Source organism: Dermochelys coriacea, chromosome 3 (genome assembly GCF_009764565.3).
Source record: "Dermochelys coriacea isolate rDerCor1 chromosome 3, rDerCor1.pri.v4, whole genome shotgun sequence".
NCBI lineage: Eukaryota > Metazoa > Chordata > Testudines > Dermochelyidae > Dermochelys > Dermochelys coriacea.
Genome location: NC_050070.1, coordinates 199258079 through 199273510, shown reverse-complemented (window position 1 = coordinate 199273510; position 15432 = coordinate 199258079). Strand labels below are relative to the sequence as shown.

Sequence of the window (15432 nt, the reverse complement as noted above, 5' to 3'; positions counted from 1 at the left end):
TTTCTTGAAGAGTTGTTTTGGGGAAAACTGCAACATCCCTGTAATACATTTACCCAAAACTACTACTATGTACTCAACCATAAATGCACCTTAATACAGTTTGCCTAAGACTCTACAGATTTGTTTTGCTTTTCAGCTAAGCTATGCATTTTTGATAACTATTTCAGCGTTTTTAGAATAAAAGCTTTAAAAAATAGCATATATAATGCTAAACAGTACTTTGGTCTTTAATAGGCTTCATGATTGCAGTGATACCTGTACAGTCCAAGTTGAGGCATCACCAGAAGTTAAGCTCTTCAGACCAAATTTGTGATATTAATTACAAGTCACATAATAAAGTTTGGGGTGTTACTTTATGGAATTATATTTCCTGGTGAATATTTACTGAGCAAATTATGTGGATACATTTCTCACCTTTGGGTGTAATTCTGTGGTTCACATATGAAAAGACATACTTTAATATAAGATGTTGCATGCTTTGAGTGTGTACTAACTATTTTGGAAACTAATCTAGCATTCCAGATTTCAGAAGACAAGTCTTAAGACCACAGTCTCACAACATTAGAGTTGTCCTATATGATGACGATTTCATAGAAAAGGTACAAAGTGCAAGAAAATTTGAATATTTTCAGAAAGCAAGATTTAGTCAAATCTACCTGTTCTTCACTTGACAACAGTACTATTTATACATATGCTTAAATAATCTGATATTTCTATGACTGCATATTTCAAATAGGCATCTAGTTAAATAAATTAAACAGATTTTCAAATACCATAACTAAGAAGTTTACTACTGTCAAATGCTTAAATCCTAGTTTTTGTCAGTACACAACAAAAAATAAGTTATATAACCACAAGGTTTTCCATTCCACTCTCCTACTGAAATCTGTTCTGTTCTTTTGAGCAGTATTTTTAATCATTCCAACCTGGGTTCATCATTTGAATTTCATTAATTTTTTTTCAGATACGATTAACAGATACAGCAATATAGAAATGTCTATCACTGTCAAATCACAAATATTAAATTCGGGTTAATGGTCAATCTGATACTTTTCTTCAGTAACTGATATATACAATTACAAATATAGATCTTCGTAAGTATTATGTGATGTTTCTGTTGGAGTAGGTAACATGGTGTTTCTATACTGAGATTACCATTAAGGCAACATGTATGTTAATGATTCAAGATAGAGGCCAAGTCTACACTTACTGGGGATCGATGCCGCTGCGATCAATGCTGTGGGGGTCGAGTGAAGACCCACTAAATCAACGACAGAGTGCTCTCCAGTCGACTCTGGAACTCCACTGGAACGAGTAAGTCGACGGAAGAGCGTCTCCTGTCGACGCAGCGCAGCGTTATTCACGTAGCTGGAGTAGCGTAACAGATGACTTACCTCAGTAGTGTAGACAAGGTCATAGTATCCAAGTTTAAAATAAGCTATGAACCCAAGATATTGGGAGTAGTAAGGACATGTTTTCTATCTTTGGAGATCAGATCAAGCTCTGACTAGTCATACAGCACCCCCTGGCAGTCAGTTCATAGAGTGGACTGAACAGTATCAGAGAGGAGGTTTTGTACACTTTCCCTTTTAACACAGTTTGAAAAGAGAATACTGCAGTTGGAGGGAGGGGGGGATTATAAAAAGAATATACCAGCAAATTTCAGGAATTAAAGTGGTTTAACACAGCAATCAGCTCAGCAGCTGCTAAATAACTACTGCATAACTGAAAACAGAAACAGATGCAAATAATTAAAAATAGGTATGTTAAAATGAAATTTAACTCTGATATATTACCCCAGCTATACTTGGGCTAAGTTGAATTACTGTATTAGATCTAATTTTCCTTCATATTGCTCCACTTTGACAAAGATAGCAGCATGTAAAGCAAAGTAATGTTCAGCTGTTAGTAGTGTCACAGATTTTAACCCAACATGTAACGAGATAAAGCCATACTGCCACCAAGATTGTGTTTGCAGGAGTGAATCAATCTGTATGTTCCTGTACATGTAAAGTTTTCTGCACCCAAGGAACATGATTCACCACAGGAAGAGGCAGGCAACGGTATATCCATCATCTGCCGTGGGCTTCTACCATGGAGGACAGTTTTGTTTTACTGTGGAGCTCCATCAGAACTCATTATCAGATGCACTCAGTCAACACATCTGAGGGGCATCTCCTGGGTGCCCTTGCCCCATTTTGCCCTGTGCTAAACTTATACATTGTTTGGGCTGCACTTTGCTGCTCTGGGGTCTCAGAGAATTGCAAGTAAGTTTGTATCGCTGTGATCCCTTCCAGGTAGACTTTACACCATAACTGGCTAGAGTTCTGCCAGCAGAACACAGGCAGTGAATTGAGCTCATTTACTTGCCACATGATGAGAAGCAATAGAACTTCCATAGTTAAGGTTTAGCCAGAGTCTTCTGTTTAAGGGCCATTTTCCCCCCAAATGTCCTAAAATCCACATGTATATTCAGATTGTCAAAAACATGAGCTAGCTAAGCCTGACCTAAAACTTAATCATTCTTCCTAACCAATACACACACACTCTTCCTAGAGATTTTGAGTTAATAACCCTTTCATCATCACCTTAAGAAAACCTTTTAAGAGAAAACCTTCAGTTACCTTTGTGGAACAATGTCTGTGCCACACTGCTAGTATTCACTGGAGGAGCAGTTGAGCAGAGAACAGGGAGTGTGCATGGCAGTACGAGAATGCCAGTGCACATTTGGAGATTTGAGTGGGCACTCAGAATATGGAAGGGGTTATTAGGATGAGATGAAGTATTCTTGAACTCCACTTGTGTAGCCATTAAGTGGACATAGCATATTATGGACAGTACAACTGTCCAATAAGAAATGAAGCAAAAGTATGCTAAGCACACAATTTCTTTATTTACAATGCCTGTTGCCATTTCCACAGGGTCAGAGTTAAGGTTGGGGAGCAGGCAGGGGAAGAGGGATGTTACCTTAACTATTTCCTGGGTTTTAGTTTACATTTAGACACCCTTTGTGTTCTAGAAGGGCAGAAGGCAGTGCTAGGCTACCTTAAAGTGCACTGTAACATTATCAGTGTTAGTGGGTTAATTCAAATGTTGTAATCCCAAATTAAGGTTTTATACAAATTTGCATTCCATCAACCCACTTCACTGAAACAGAAGTCACTCTCCAGACAGTGGGTCATCCATCTAGACACACAGGTGTATGTTATCAGCCCTGATCTTTAGTTTTTTCTTCAGAACCTGATTCCTCAGAATAATCAGCTCCACAATTTATGGGAACTGTAGAATATTTAAATCTACCTTCCTGTGGTAATTTGGGTAACATGTCTGTACAGTTTATGAATTCTGGTTGATGCTATGAAGTTATTAAAATATTACTATATCAGGGAATACCTAATTGTGGATGTTTTATCCACCACTTGCTGACATGGGCTGAAGCATGTAACTACCAGATGAGGGACAATGGACTGTACACTCGTGCAAGGAAGCTGGCTGGAGCTGGGAAAAGATACTTCACCAGCCCTTGCAGACAAGGTAGAGGAAGTCAAGAGTGGAAAAACATAAGTAGCAGAACAATAGGAACCAGGTGTTAGTAGGGGGCACATATAAACTTGAAATTCACGACAGAAACAGGAAGCTTTGGGCAGGAAAGGGTAAGAGATGGGCAGGCTGTTGTAGCAGGGTGTCCTGTTTAACTGCAGACCAGCCAAGGTCAGAGAAAGCTAGTTAACCTAGAGAGGCTCCACGTTTCTGAAGGGAAGTCAGAAGCTGCAGGGAAAGGATCCCAGACAGCTCTGCTCAAGGCCTGAGAGCTCACCAGAGTATTGAAGAACCTGACATAGGGAAATGTGTACAGGTGAGTTTATTATTTTGTGTAGATCTATTTCTTGTGCTATTAAGCAAAGAGCAATGGTGTTTTGGAAATCTGTGTCAGGTCTGTCTCTTTCTGATGGCTTTCACTATCCTGAAGAAGTGAGATGTAAACCCAGAATGCTTACACAGCTGGAGTTCTGGGAGAAGGTATGTTTAACCTACAGGGGACCCTGTGGAGTCAGCACTGGAACAGGGGTGAGGTAGTTGGATTGCTGGGTCTCATCCCTCAGAAAGGGGTGTTAGGCAGAGAAGCTGTACCCTGAGCGCATGCCTAGAGGTCCAAGCAAGGGCCAGTGCCTGGACTCTTAAGACTCTGGAGGCTAAAAGTCACACAAGGCCCAGTAAGGTGGATTCCCAGCACAGCAGTCTATTGAATGTCCAACACAGGAACTCAACCAAATCGGACACATTAAACTCTACCTCCCAATCTGCATTTGGTTCCAAAATGCATTCATTTTTAGCTTGTATGTATGGTATGTGCAATTACAGGTGGGGCTGGCAGCACCACCTATTCAGTTTGCAGACACTTCCCATCGTAAGATCTTGTTTTCAGTTGTGTACAACTTTGCCAGACTTTAACCATTTATACTGAAGTTTACTACATATACATGCATATTGAGACTGTGCTGAGGTGATATGAAATCCCTGATGTTATCTAAGCCTTGCCTCTGCTAAGCTATGTCCTGAAGTTTTTAAAAGCTAAGACAAGGTCACAGTGGCCATGAGCATTTTTAACCAGTGGCATCTAGATCTGCTCTAAGCCATTTTATGACAGCGCTTAATGCCATTTGGCAGTCGACACTTGAAAACTCACCGTTGCTTCTTCCAATGGTGCTAGCAACAAAGGAAATTTTACGTAGGGATAGAGTTAGTGTAAGAAACCTCCTTGACTATCTCCTGTGACTAAGTGGCAGCTGCTGTATATAACACTGCTTAAACCCCATTAACTTTCGAAAAAGGAAACAAGGAGTGTAAAGATATTCTGTCAAATCAAGCCAAATAAATTTTTCAAGACCTTTGCTTTTTTAGAAACTGGAAAAATTGTTAAGAGTTTCATTCAGCAAGGACTATGAATCAAATTATCTGGAAAATGAAATGTATTGTGGATCTGTATAAGAGTTAATATGATCAAGTATAATGCTGTCTTAGTTTTGGAGGGTATCATAATTTGATGATTTGAGTGTCAGCAACTTTAGACAGGAAACTTCTTTAATGTTTATATACATTAAGTGATTAATTTGTATTACTTATTGACCTAAAATGGAGCTAAAGTTTTAATTATAAAGGTTAATTATTCAAGTCTTACAGAATAATAGCACTTAAAACATCCTTATGTATCATGACTCATACCAGTGAAGGAAAATACACTTCAAAATAAGAAACCATTTTTAGTCACTCTGACCTGTTCCTCCTACTCATACCACCAGTTTACTCACTTGTAGTCATGATACCTGGAGAACATGCTGGTATCCCATGATCAACTGCCCATCTGTAAGCTCCTTCACCAACCAAAAAGCTAAAACACACAGAAGAAGGAGTTTAAACAAAAAAACTAGCAAGTGCTTCTTCCCGGGCAAATTGTTTGATTTGGTGGCTTTTAAATGGCTTTTGAAAGAAAGTCCCCACTACCTGTAGAATTGACTCTTTGCGTAGTTTTACTATGAGAGAGGACATGTAGTTATGAGGCAGTTTATTTCTTACAACTAGTCCCTCCCCATGTCCTATCACATTTAAAATAAGTTACCAAATCACATGCAAGAGCTTCTTTTCTTAAAAAAAAAAAAAAAAAAGTCTTCTGCTTTTTTAGACTGCTGATGACGTTGAAGATTCATATACATCAAATAAATCAGGATAAAATGGAAATACATTTCCAGTTAAGCATATTTCAGAATATTTAAGGGTATGCAGTAAATGATTTCTGACAATCAGTTTCCTTTCCCCTATATTTCCCAGGATAAAGATCACATGCAGTTTCAGACCCTGGCTGTTTTTGCAAAACATTTGATGAATCTGCTGAATTTGAAAAAGATTTGCAAAACCATGTCTGAAGTACTGATTTTTCACATGCCCAGTGTCAACAATTGTATTACAGTAGTAAGATAGTAGGCACTATGTCTGTGCATGCAAGCAGCAGTTACAAAAAGTCTTTAGAACTCTGGAAATAAATATTTTAATTGGCTGTTAATAGTTATACCCATGTTTATAAGCCTCAGTAAATGCAGGGAATCAGATGCAATTTAGAACATAAGTATATCCATACTGGATCAGACCTAACATCTATCTAGAAGAATATCCTGTCTTGCCCAATGCCCAGTGCCAGATGCTTCAAAGAGAATGAACAGAATAGGGCAATCATCAAGTGATCCATCCCCTGTCATCCAGTCCCAGCGTCTGGCAGTTTAAGTAGTATTTTTGATTAATTGCGATTTTAAAGTTTGCTTTTTCATACACTAGCTCTTAGCATCGTCTCCTGATTTCACTGTTACCTGATGCGCTATTGACAAGCATAGTTAAGTTTCTTTCAAAATATGTATGCTACTTAGAGTCTGCAAGGTACTTCATATTCCCTCTTCAACATTTAGAGATTTATATTAAGAAAAATGTTGCAATTTTAATGCATTGTAAAGATGCTCTACATTGTTCAGCTGCATCTTTAATAAACTGTTTCCCATTTGGATAGGATAACTCTTTTGGTTAAAAAAGGTTGTAATCTTTATTTTCCAACTTTACGTTAAAAGATGGAATCACCATAAATATAGAGAATAAGATAAAGGATTTCAAAATCCATTGTTCTTTTAACTCTACACAAATCTTAAGTTTAATACTTAGAAAAACTGTATCTTGTCATAAGAAAAGGCAAACAAACCAGGTTTCTTAAAATGACTTTTTTCCTTTTTTCTAACTAACAAGTTTACAGGACTTCTTAAAAATCAAATTAGGAATAAGAATTTAGTAATAGTACAAATCTGTGTCAACAGCCATGAAGAAAGAAATTAACACTCAACATAGTATCTTCTATCCACAGCTGCACCAAGTGCACAATAATATGTTCCAAGATGAGAGAACAAAGCAAGTCTTCCTTTTAGAGGCACGCTATTGCTCATGTGTAACAAACAGTATCAGCCTTCTGTGGATAAGAATAACCTTCAAATATTGCATTCATTAAAGACCAAAGGCTAAAGGAAAGTCAAGCAGAACAAAGCAATTACCAAGGTGGAATTCTGCCAGCAGAGAGTTTTCCCTTCTGCCCTTCACACAACAACCTATTTGCAACTGAAACAGGATTCTTGATTCCTGAAAAGAAATAGGAACAAAAATTTTAAATGTTGTTTCACAAATGTTGCAGGGTTTATTTTCACTAACCAACATTAGGAATTCAGTTTCCCATTGATATTACAAGTTCGCATGACATTTGTTAAGGCAAAAGATATTGCCTGCAATATCAGAGATCTCAATATAATGGTAAACTGATAACTGCACAAAGACTTGGCACTTGCTGTTAAAGTTAGCATTTTCTTTAGGAGTGCATTGAAATGTGACTGCCCCACTAGAAGAGTAGAGAAATTCAAAGTTAAAAGGGAAGGGGCAAAACACTGTAGCAAGAAAGGGACACTTCTTTTCTGGCCTCCTATAAATCATGAAGCAGTTAAAAAAAAAAAAAAAGCACAAATCCATTCTTTCTCAAAGTCTTTTGTAGTCACCTTTAAAACAGCCAAAAGAGAAGGCAACAGGTTCAGGGTGATCCTCTTCTTGATTCTCAGAGATGTTTGCTCATTTATTTCTCCATTTCTATGATTACCAGCTTTATGGTATGGTAGGATATGGAGCAAAAACAAAACAGGACATTTTGCAGTCCTCAATGGCCTCCCTTGGTTTTACTACATGTATTCACTTTCAAAGACAGAAAAATCTATAATGGCCCTTGTAAAAGTGTGTAAGTCAGTAGCACAATTTCTATGATATTTTTCAACATCTCAGATGTTTTGAGGCTTGAGCAACTTGATGCTGTCTCTTGAAAAGCGTGTTTCATAGGATTCTACAAGTGAAGAGACATTTTAAATTGACCAGAAAAGAGATGCTGTGTTAACAGCAAGGTTCATTTTCTCATCGCACAGAGAGCCTTGGAGGAACACATTTGTAAACTACTTTTCTAATTTTTTACGTCAGAGTTGTGACAAAAAAAAATCTTAAACTCAATATGCCTTGGCCGGTGAGAGTAAAAACAAACGTCTGTCTCAGACAGCTCTGGAAAAGTTGTGTCAGATATTGTATGTTTTAAATGAAATGTAAAAAGTGTACACTTACACACCATAACATGGAATTAAATCAAGACTGCAAGTAGACAGACTGTAAAAGCAGATTAAGCCATATTACTGGTTTTATTTTACATATTGTATGAGCATCTCAACACTATTTATACTTTACAGCATAGCCAAGGCCCCAAGCCTAAAAGGTGCTCCACTTGAACAAACCTGTATCCACGGGAGCACCTTTCAGGATCAGAGACTGAATTACCTTCATGACAAACTAGAATGCTAAAAAAAGAGTACTTAAAGCAAAGTACAGAGTTTTATAGTAGTTATGGGCCCAATCCTCCAACCACTGACTTCAATGGGAGTATTTCGGGGTGAAACTGAGAGCTCTCCTCTCAAGGGAAAGCATCAATCATCTTTAAATCTGACCTGTATTTATGCTTTATAGTATACAGTTAACATACCACTCAGTGCTCCAACTGCTCCAAAATTTAATGACTTTCCATCCATTATACTGGCATCACATTCTATCTCACCCAAAAGGTTTAGGTTAGATCCCATTCCTGCATTTGTAAAGGGGGAATCCTAAAAACATAAGAACAGGCCACAGAGTAAGATACATACACATACCATGACTTCATAGATCCGAAACTCAGTATCATAAAACTGACAACACTCACCTGGACAAAATCTATGGAACTTTCTGAGCAAGTAACTGAATTGCTATAGAAAAGAAAGCTTCCCTAGATGCTCGTCTTGGATATGTTACAGTGTAAAACTCAATATACTTTACGATGGTGTATTTAAAATGCACTGTGCTACCATAAAGGATGACTCTATCCGTACAGCAACCAAGGAAAACCCTTTGTTCAAGACTAGATTTGTGGCAGAAGCAAAATTTTGCCAAGGAAAAAACTGATCAGTGCATTTGGCACCAAGAACCCTCTACCAACTAATTCAGATACACATGTGCAGCCTCCACTGTAGAGGCCACACACACAGTCTTTTCAACTAGACACTGAGTACTAGGACTGGTGATGACTTACTGAGGCAAAATGCAAAGGAGTACTAGTGGCACCTTAGAGACTAACAAATTTATTTGAGCATAAGCTTTTGTGAGCTACAGCTCACTTCATCGGATGCATGCAGTGGAAAATACAGTGGGGAGATTTTATATACACAGAGAACATGAAACAATGGGTGTTACCATACACACTGTAACAAGAGTGATCAGGTAAGGTGAGCTATTACCAGCGGGGGGGGGGGGGGGGGGGGGGGGGGGGGGGGGGTGGGAGGGTGGGGGGTGGGGGGGGGGGGGGGGGGGGGTGGGGGGGGGGGGGGGGGGGGGGGGGGGGGGGGGGGGGGGGGGGAGAAAAGAGAACCTTTTGTACTGATAATCAAGGTGGGACATTTACAGCAGTTGACAAGAACATGTGAGGAACAGGGGTGGGGGGGAAATAAACATGGGGAAATAGTTTTACTTTGTGTAATGACACATCCACTCCCAGTCTTTCTTCAAGCCTAAGTTAATTGTATCCAGTTTGCAAATTAATTCCAATTCAGCAGTCTCTCATTGGAGTCTGTTTTTGAAGCTTTTTTGTTGAAGAACTGCCACTTTTAGGTCTGTAATCTGATTCAGACGTCAAGAATTATAACATTCAAAAACCAGTCGGAGAACACTTCATTCTCTTTGGTCACTCGATTTCTGTTTCTGTTTGACCATTCACCTGGAGACGGTCATTTTGATGGGCATGTAATTTCTTCCATAGGTGGAAAAGTACAATTCCATGGCTTATTCTGTGTTCTCATAACAAATTTTCAAAGCTAGTGTATATTTGTTATGAATGATAATCTACATGTCTACAGCACTTTCATCCTCAAGAATCCCAAACAAGTAGAGAGTCATCTACACAATCACAGATTTAAAAAAACAGAATTATTCCAGTAGTGCTGCCTATTTTCATACTACCCACCACTGCATAACTAGTTTTTGCTACACTGAACTTGAATTGGCAGCAAGACTTTCAGGAAATGTCACACTGCCCAACACAAACAAAATGGGGTGGGGAGGGAGAACATGGAAGGAAAGGTTAAGTCCAAATCTTAAGCACATCTTCTCCCTTTAAGTTTTGTATCTCCATTTCTGTGACTGAAATGAAATTGTCTCTGGGGTGGTACAAGAGAGCTGTTTTACATCAGAACTAGACAACTAATTGTAACTGGAGAAGAGACCATAATTAAAAGGTTCGAAATGAGTTTAACTGAGTAGTGTTAATCAAGTTTTGTTTCAGTTCCTTATGGAAGCACCCTAGAAAAGGATTAGCGTACACTAAACTTGGTCCTAATAAACTAAAAGGATGATACAAAAAGGCAGTTTAGACAGAGATGGTGAGTCTAGGGACTAAACTGTGGAAAATGGCAACCCTGAATACAGAAAAGAGGGGGAGAAACTGTTGGGAAATCCCAATCAGACAATAAGATCTCAAGAGAGCAGTGTTGGGGGTGGAGGGCTATACAGGCTTGGAAGGATTAAATTTAATCGGTAAATATCAGCAAATGTCGATTTCACATTACACATGCAAACCATGAAAAAAATATTTCCATCCATAATTGAAATTTACAGACAGAAAAAAAAGAAAAATGCTGCCTGAGAACTTAAGAGTCATAATCAAGTGATTTAGACTTTTTAATTAGGCTGGTTACAAATGAGCTGGCGAACAAATAGTAAAAACTGATATGATTTAAGGATATTTATATTGTATACTTTGACATGGGGTGTTGACAGTTTGTGACTTAATGGTTTATAAATAGGGCCCTACCAATTTCACAGCCATGAAGAACACGACACGGACCGTGAAATCTGGTCTCCTCCACGAAATCTGGTCTTTCGTGTACTTTTATCGTATACAAATTTTGTGGAGGAGACCAGCATTTCTCAAACTGAGGGTCCTGACCCAAAAGAGGGCCTGGGGGAGTCCCAATGTTATTGTGGGGGCGGGTCATAGTATTGCTACCCTTACTTCTGCGCTGCCTTCAGAACTGGGTGGCCAGAGAGTGGCGGTGGCTGGCTGGGCACCCTGCTTTGAGGGCAGCGCCTAGCCAGCAGCAGCACAGAAGTAAGGTTGGCAATACCATACTGTGCCACCTTTACTTCTGTGCTGCTGCCTTCAGAGCTGGACAGCCAGAGAGCAGCGGTTGCTGGCCAAGGTCCCAGCTCTGAAGGTAGCAGCACCAAAGTAAGGGTGGCAATACCATACCATGCCATTCTTACTTGTTGCTGCTGCTGGAAGCAGTGCTCCCTTCACACCTGGGCTCCCATCCAGCAGCAACTGCTCTTCGGCCACTCAGCTCTGAAGGCAGCACTGCCATCAGCAGCAATGCAGAAGTAAAGGTGGCAGTACTGCAACCCCCCGACATGCCCATTTTGGGTCCGGACCCTTCAGTTACAACACCATGAAATTTCAGATTTAAAGAGCTGAAATCATGAAATGTATGATTTTTTATACATTTATAATGTATGAATTTCAATAACTGTGAAATTCACCAAAATGGACCGTAAATTTGGTAGGGCCCTATTTATAAACCTTTTAACTTGTTGAATCTCAATGTCTACTATCATAATAATTGTCTAACATCCATGATTTCCAGCACATAAGAAAATTTAAATAAAAAATAAAAATCAAAAAATACTTCTATCATCCCTCAAAATTATTTTAAAAAATTCTGCCAAGCCTAAAATAGGCAGTGCCATCTCATGTTCCTGAGGGCAGGGAAGTCGCACGTCTACCATGGACATGTCTTTTGAAGCTAGCTGGTTGTACCATTGTATATATTGTGTATATAACACGAATCAGAGAATAAAAGTATTTTCCCCCTCATTTACTCAGGGTAAGGCTTTGTGCTGTGTCCATGTATAGTCTCAAGTGTGTTTGTGTGGGGTTTGTTTGGTTTTTTTTGCAGGTGTCAGGATATAGGGAGTCTACAAAGAGAATGAGAAGGTGTCTGTAGATTTGAACATAAAATAATGATGTATTTATATCCATTTTATTAACTTTATAAGTGGTCAGTTATGAGAAATTCAAAGCATCTGTGTGGATACAATCATTTTAGTTTGTGAGGATGTGAAGTTCAGATGTCCTTCGTGCACAGACAAGAAAAAAAATTACTTTAAAGAAATGACAGTGTCTGAACAACTTTTCACTGTAACGACCTTACTACAGAATCCTCAGAATAGAAAGTACTCACTCCACAGGCCCCTTTTACAACACTCATCTCTGTATTTCCCTGCCTTCAAGTGCAGCAAGAAAAGAAGCATATGGCCCCCATACTAGAAAAACAGAGCTTCCCCCACATCACATAGAACATACACACTAAGCCAAGTTACAAATCTTTAACACTAATCCTTTGTTATGAGTCACAACTTGTGTTAAAAAAGGAATATTTGATTAGACAGTGGAATGTTGGCAGGCCTAACCCAGTGCACGGGGGGCCACCACCTCAACGGTCTTAGGAAAGGTGGAAGGATGAGGAACAGTAAAAGACTTTGGCAACTTTACAATCTTCCAGCTTTCAAAGGTATGAAAAACCCTGCCAGTGAAAGTCAGAGCCCCAGGGCTAAAAGGGAAGGTAAAAGTGGGTCTGAGAGGGACTGCTCCAAGAGGCTTTATAAACTTTTTGGGGAAGGCAGTAAACATTCTGGCACCAGATGCCTTTCAACTTGTTTTTTCTTGTTTTTATGTTTAAGAGCGGTTGAGGTGGCACTGGTACGGATTTGTCCTATAAGCAAGGATGTGCTTGATGCTTTTGAGATTTTTCTCAATGAAGGTCCCAGCATTAATGGATGCACCATGATGTGACAGGCTCAGACAGAAGACCCTAGGACTGAGGGATAGCCACATCAGATTGTTCCATTAGAACAAGGCTCTTAAGTGCCAAAGGAATTTACTGCACTGACATATCAGTAGGTGTCAGCTTGATTTCCATATTTCAGTACTTAAGTAGTTCCTAGCACCAAAGAAGGTTCTTTAGAAGCAGAAATCAGACTTGACATCTGTAAAGTTTCAGAAGCAAAAGCCCCACTTCTGAGCTAGTGTTTATTTGTGCCAATATAGCTCCAATGCTTACTGAAGACCTTGGCACTATAGACTCTCTCTGGCAGAGACTTTAGTTCTGTGGTCATGCCTGACTGAAGAGAAAGATGGTCTGCTCGAACAGGCCTGAAAGTTGGTCCAGTGACAAATCTAGGGACTGAGGGCCTCATATCAGAAGGCATGGATCCTCTTGTCTACTGGTATGGTCCCAAGGCATGCTGCTCTTTATATTGGGCCTTCAAATCTGGACAAAGTGAGCTCCCCTGTCCGAACAGAAAATGGCACTGTGCATCCACTTCTGGGACAATGTGGGAGCATGAAATGCACCACCTACAACCATCTCTTTTTATCTGAATCTTTGGAGGCCAGATCAGCCATGACCAAAAGGTTTAAGAACCCTTGTTCAATAATAAGTGGCCAAATACTAAATAGCTATCGTACACTTTAACAAAAATAAGGAGAGTTTTAAAATGAAAAGTGAATTCTTCCCTCCAGGCATACAAAGATATTCTTAACACCCACAGACACCCATGGTAAAAAATGAATTGACCTGGTGGGGGCAATCAGACCTTTTTTAACCTCAGCTCCAACCATTTGACACTGGCAAGAGGTCAACAGTGTAGCTTAGGCACCGCTTTGCAAAAAACTTCAACAGCATCAGAGGATGTGGGAGAATATGTGAAGGCCACTTCAAAGAATTTACCTTTTAATTTTTAAATGCAAGCAGAGCACTCCTTTATATTTCTAAGTAGTCTCAATTGACTGGGGAGGTGATCAGTGTAGTCATGAGCTTTGCAGATCAAAATGCTTGCCCTGTCATCACATAAAAGTGGAAGAGAGGAGGGAAGAAGAGAAGAAACACTGTCCATAGCATTTTAGCCAAAAGAAGCCTAGCCACATGAAAAAGAAGACATTGTTTAAGAAACCTACATCCATTGCACTTACATCGCCAGCAAAGTACATTTAACTTATGATTCTTGCATCTACTGAGATGTGAAATTTTAGCTTCTAAAATAAAAATTAGATTGTCAAGAAAAAAGTTGCACTTCATCCTGTAATTGCTCCTAAACTACTAAAGCTATCATTCTCTTTTTTGATTCCTTTTCTTCTTCAAGATGTACTTACAGTTGTTTGCCAGTTTCACAGTATACTAAATATTTTAGCTGTGGTCAAAGTTGGAAGGCTTGTAGAAGTTATGCATCTTTGACAGTCCTGGAATTACACTTAGCCAAATTGCTATAGCGCTCTATTTTCAACATGTGTTAAAGTAACACTTCAGATATCTTTGATATAGTTTTGGCCAGTCTGTTTATGCAAGCTTTGTGACTACTAAACGCTATTCAAGAGAAATGCATATAGAGAGCCACCATTTAAACAATAAGATTATAAAGTTGCTTTCTTACTGGAGTGTTGGTGGCACTGAGAAGTGGCCTCTTGGGATGAATCACGTCCTATTTTGTTTCATCAGTTAAAATGTTCTTAAAGAGAATCTTAAATTAAAGTCAGATAATTGAACAAAGCACAACACATACCTGTGAATCATACTATGCCAAGTCAACAAATGGAAGTCATAAGCAAATGGAACCAGTTTTTATTTTATTTTAACATTATATCTATAATTAACAATTTTGAAAAACTAGGTCAGAACCTCTTTAACTTTCCAGTTTTACATAGATCCCTTTACTGTAATAGTGCTGTGCTTCTCATTGCAAATTAATTGTTTGTACTTAATTTTAAAAACAGACTTTAGTTTCAAAAGTGTTCATCTGTAGAGGTTAATCTTTTCCTATTAATGTACTCAAGTTAAAACAATCTAGTTCTACAAAATAGGTCATATCGCACAGTTCAAGTCAGTATTTAATTGAAAGAAACAGATTTGCAGTTCAGAACGTCAGAGATCTAATATTAATTAGACTTGCATACTTGATAGTTTAGATTTGTTTTAGATTCTTTATGGTATCTAGCAAGAGGTAGTGAAAATGTCCTTTCTAGTTCAACTGCAACATTAAGACACAGTAAGTGGAGTGGTTCCATGAGTAAACACAAATCTGGCATTTATTTATATAGCATTTTCCATCATAGGATGAATAATCAGTTCTGAGCCCTGACTTAAGTATCATCTGTTTACAGCCTTGTAATAAGTCAGAGGAACACAAGCTAATGCTATTGCACAAACTGTGTCCATCATATGTTTAGACAGAAATCAGAGTGCTTGC

At 38.8% G+C, this 15432-nt stretch overlaps 1 protein-coding gene across 17 annotated transcripts in view; it reads right to left on the bottom strand.

Moving 5' to 3' along the window:
- The window catches only part of TASP1 (taspase 1), a 223086-nt gene that overhangs the window by 180332 nt on the left and 27322 nt on the right, over window positions 1–15432 (bottom strand). For all 17 annotated transcript variants that reach the window (XR_006280367.1, XR_006280368.1, XM_038397300.2 and 14 more), the window contains 3 exons: window positions 8591–8711; window positions 7083–7167; window positions 5310–5389 (listed from right to left, as the gene is read on the bottom strand). Coding sequence is in view for 15 of the 17 variants with exons in the window: in XM_038397300.2 (XP_038253228.1) it covers window positions 5310–5389; window positions 7083–7167; window positions 8591–8711 (286 nt within the window). In the remaining 2 variants the exon portion in view is untranslated. The remainder of the gene's footprint in view (window positions 1–5309; window positions 5390–7082; window positions 7168–8590; window positions 8712–15432) is intronic.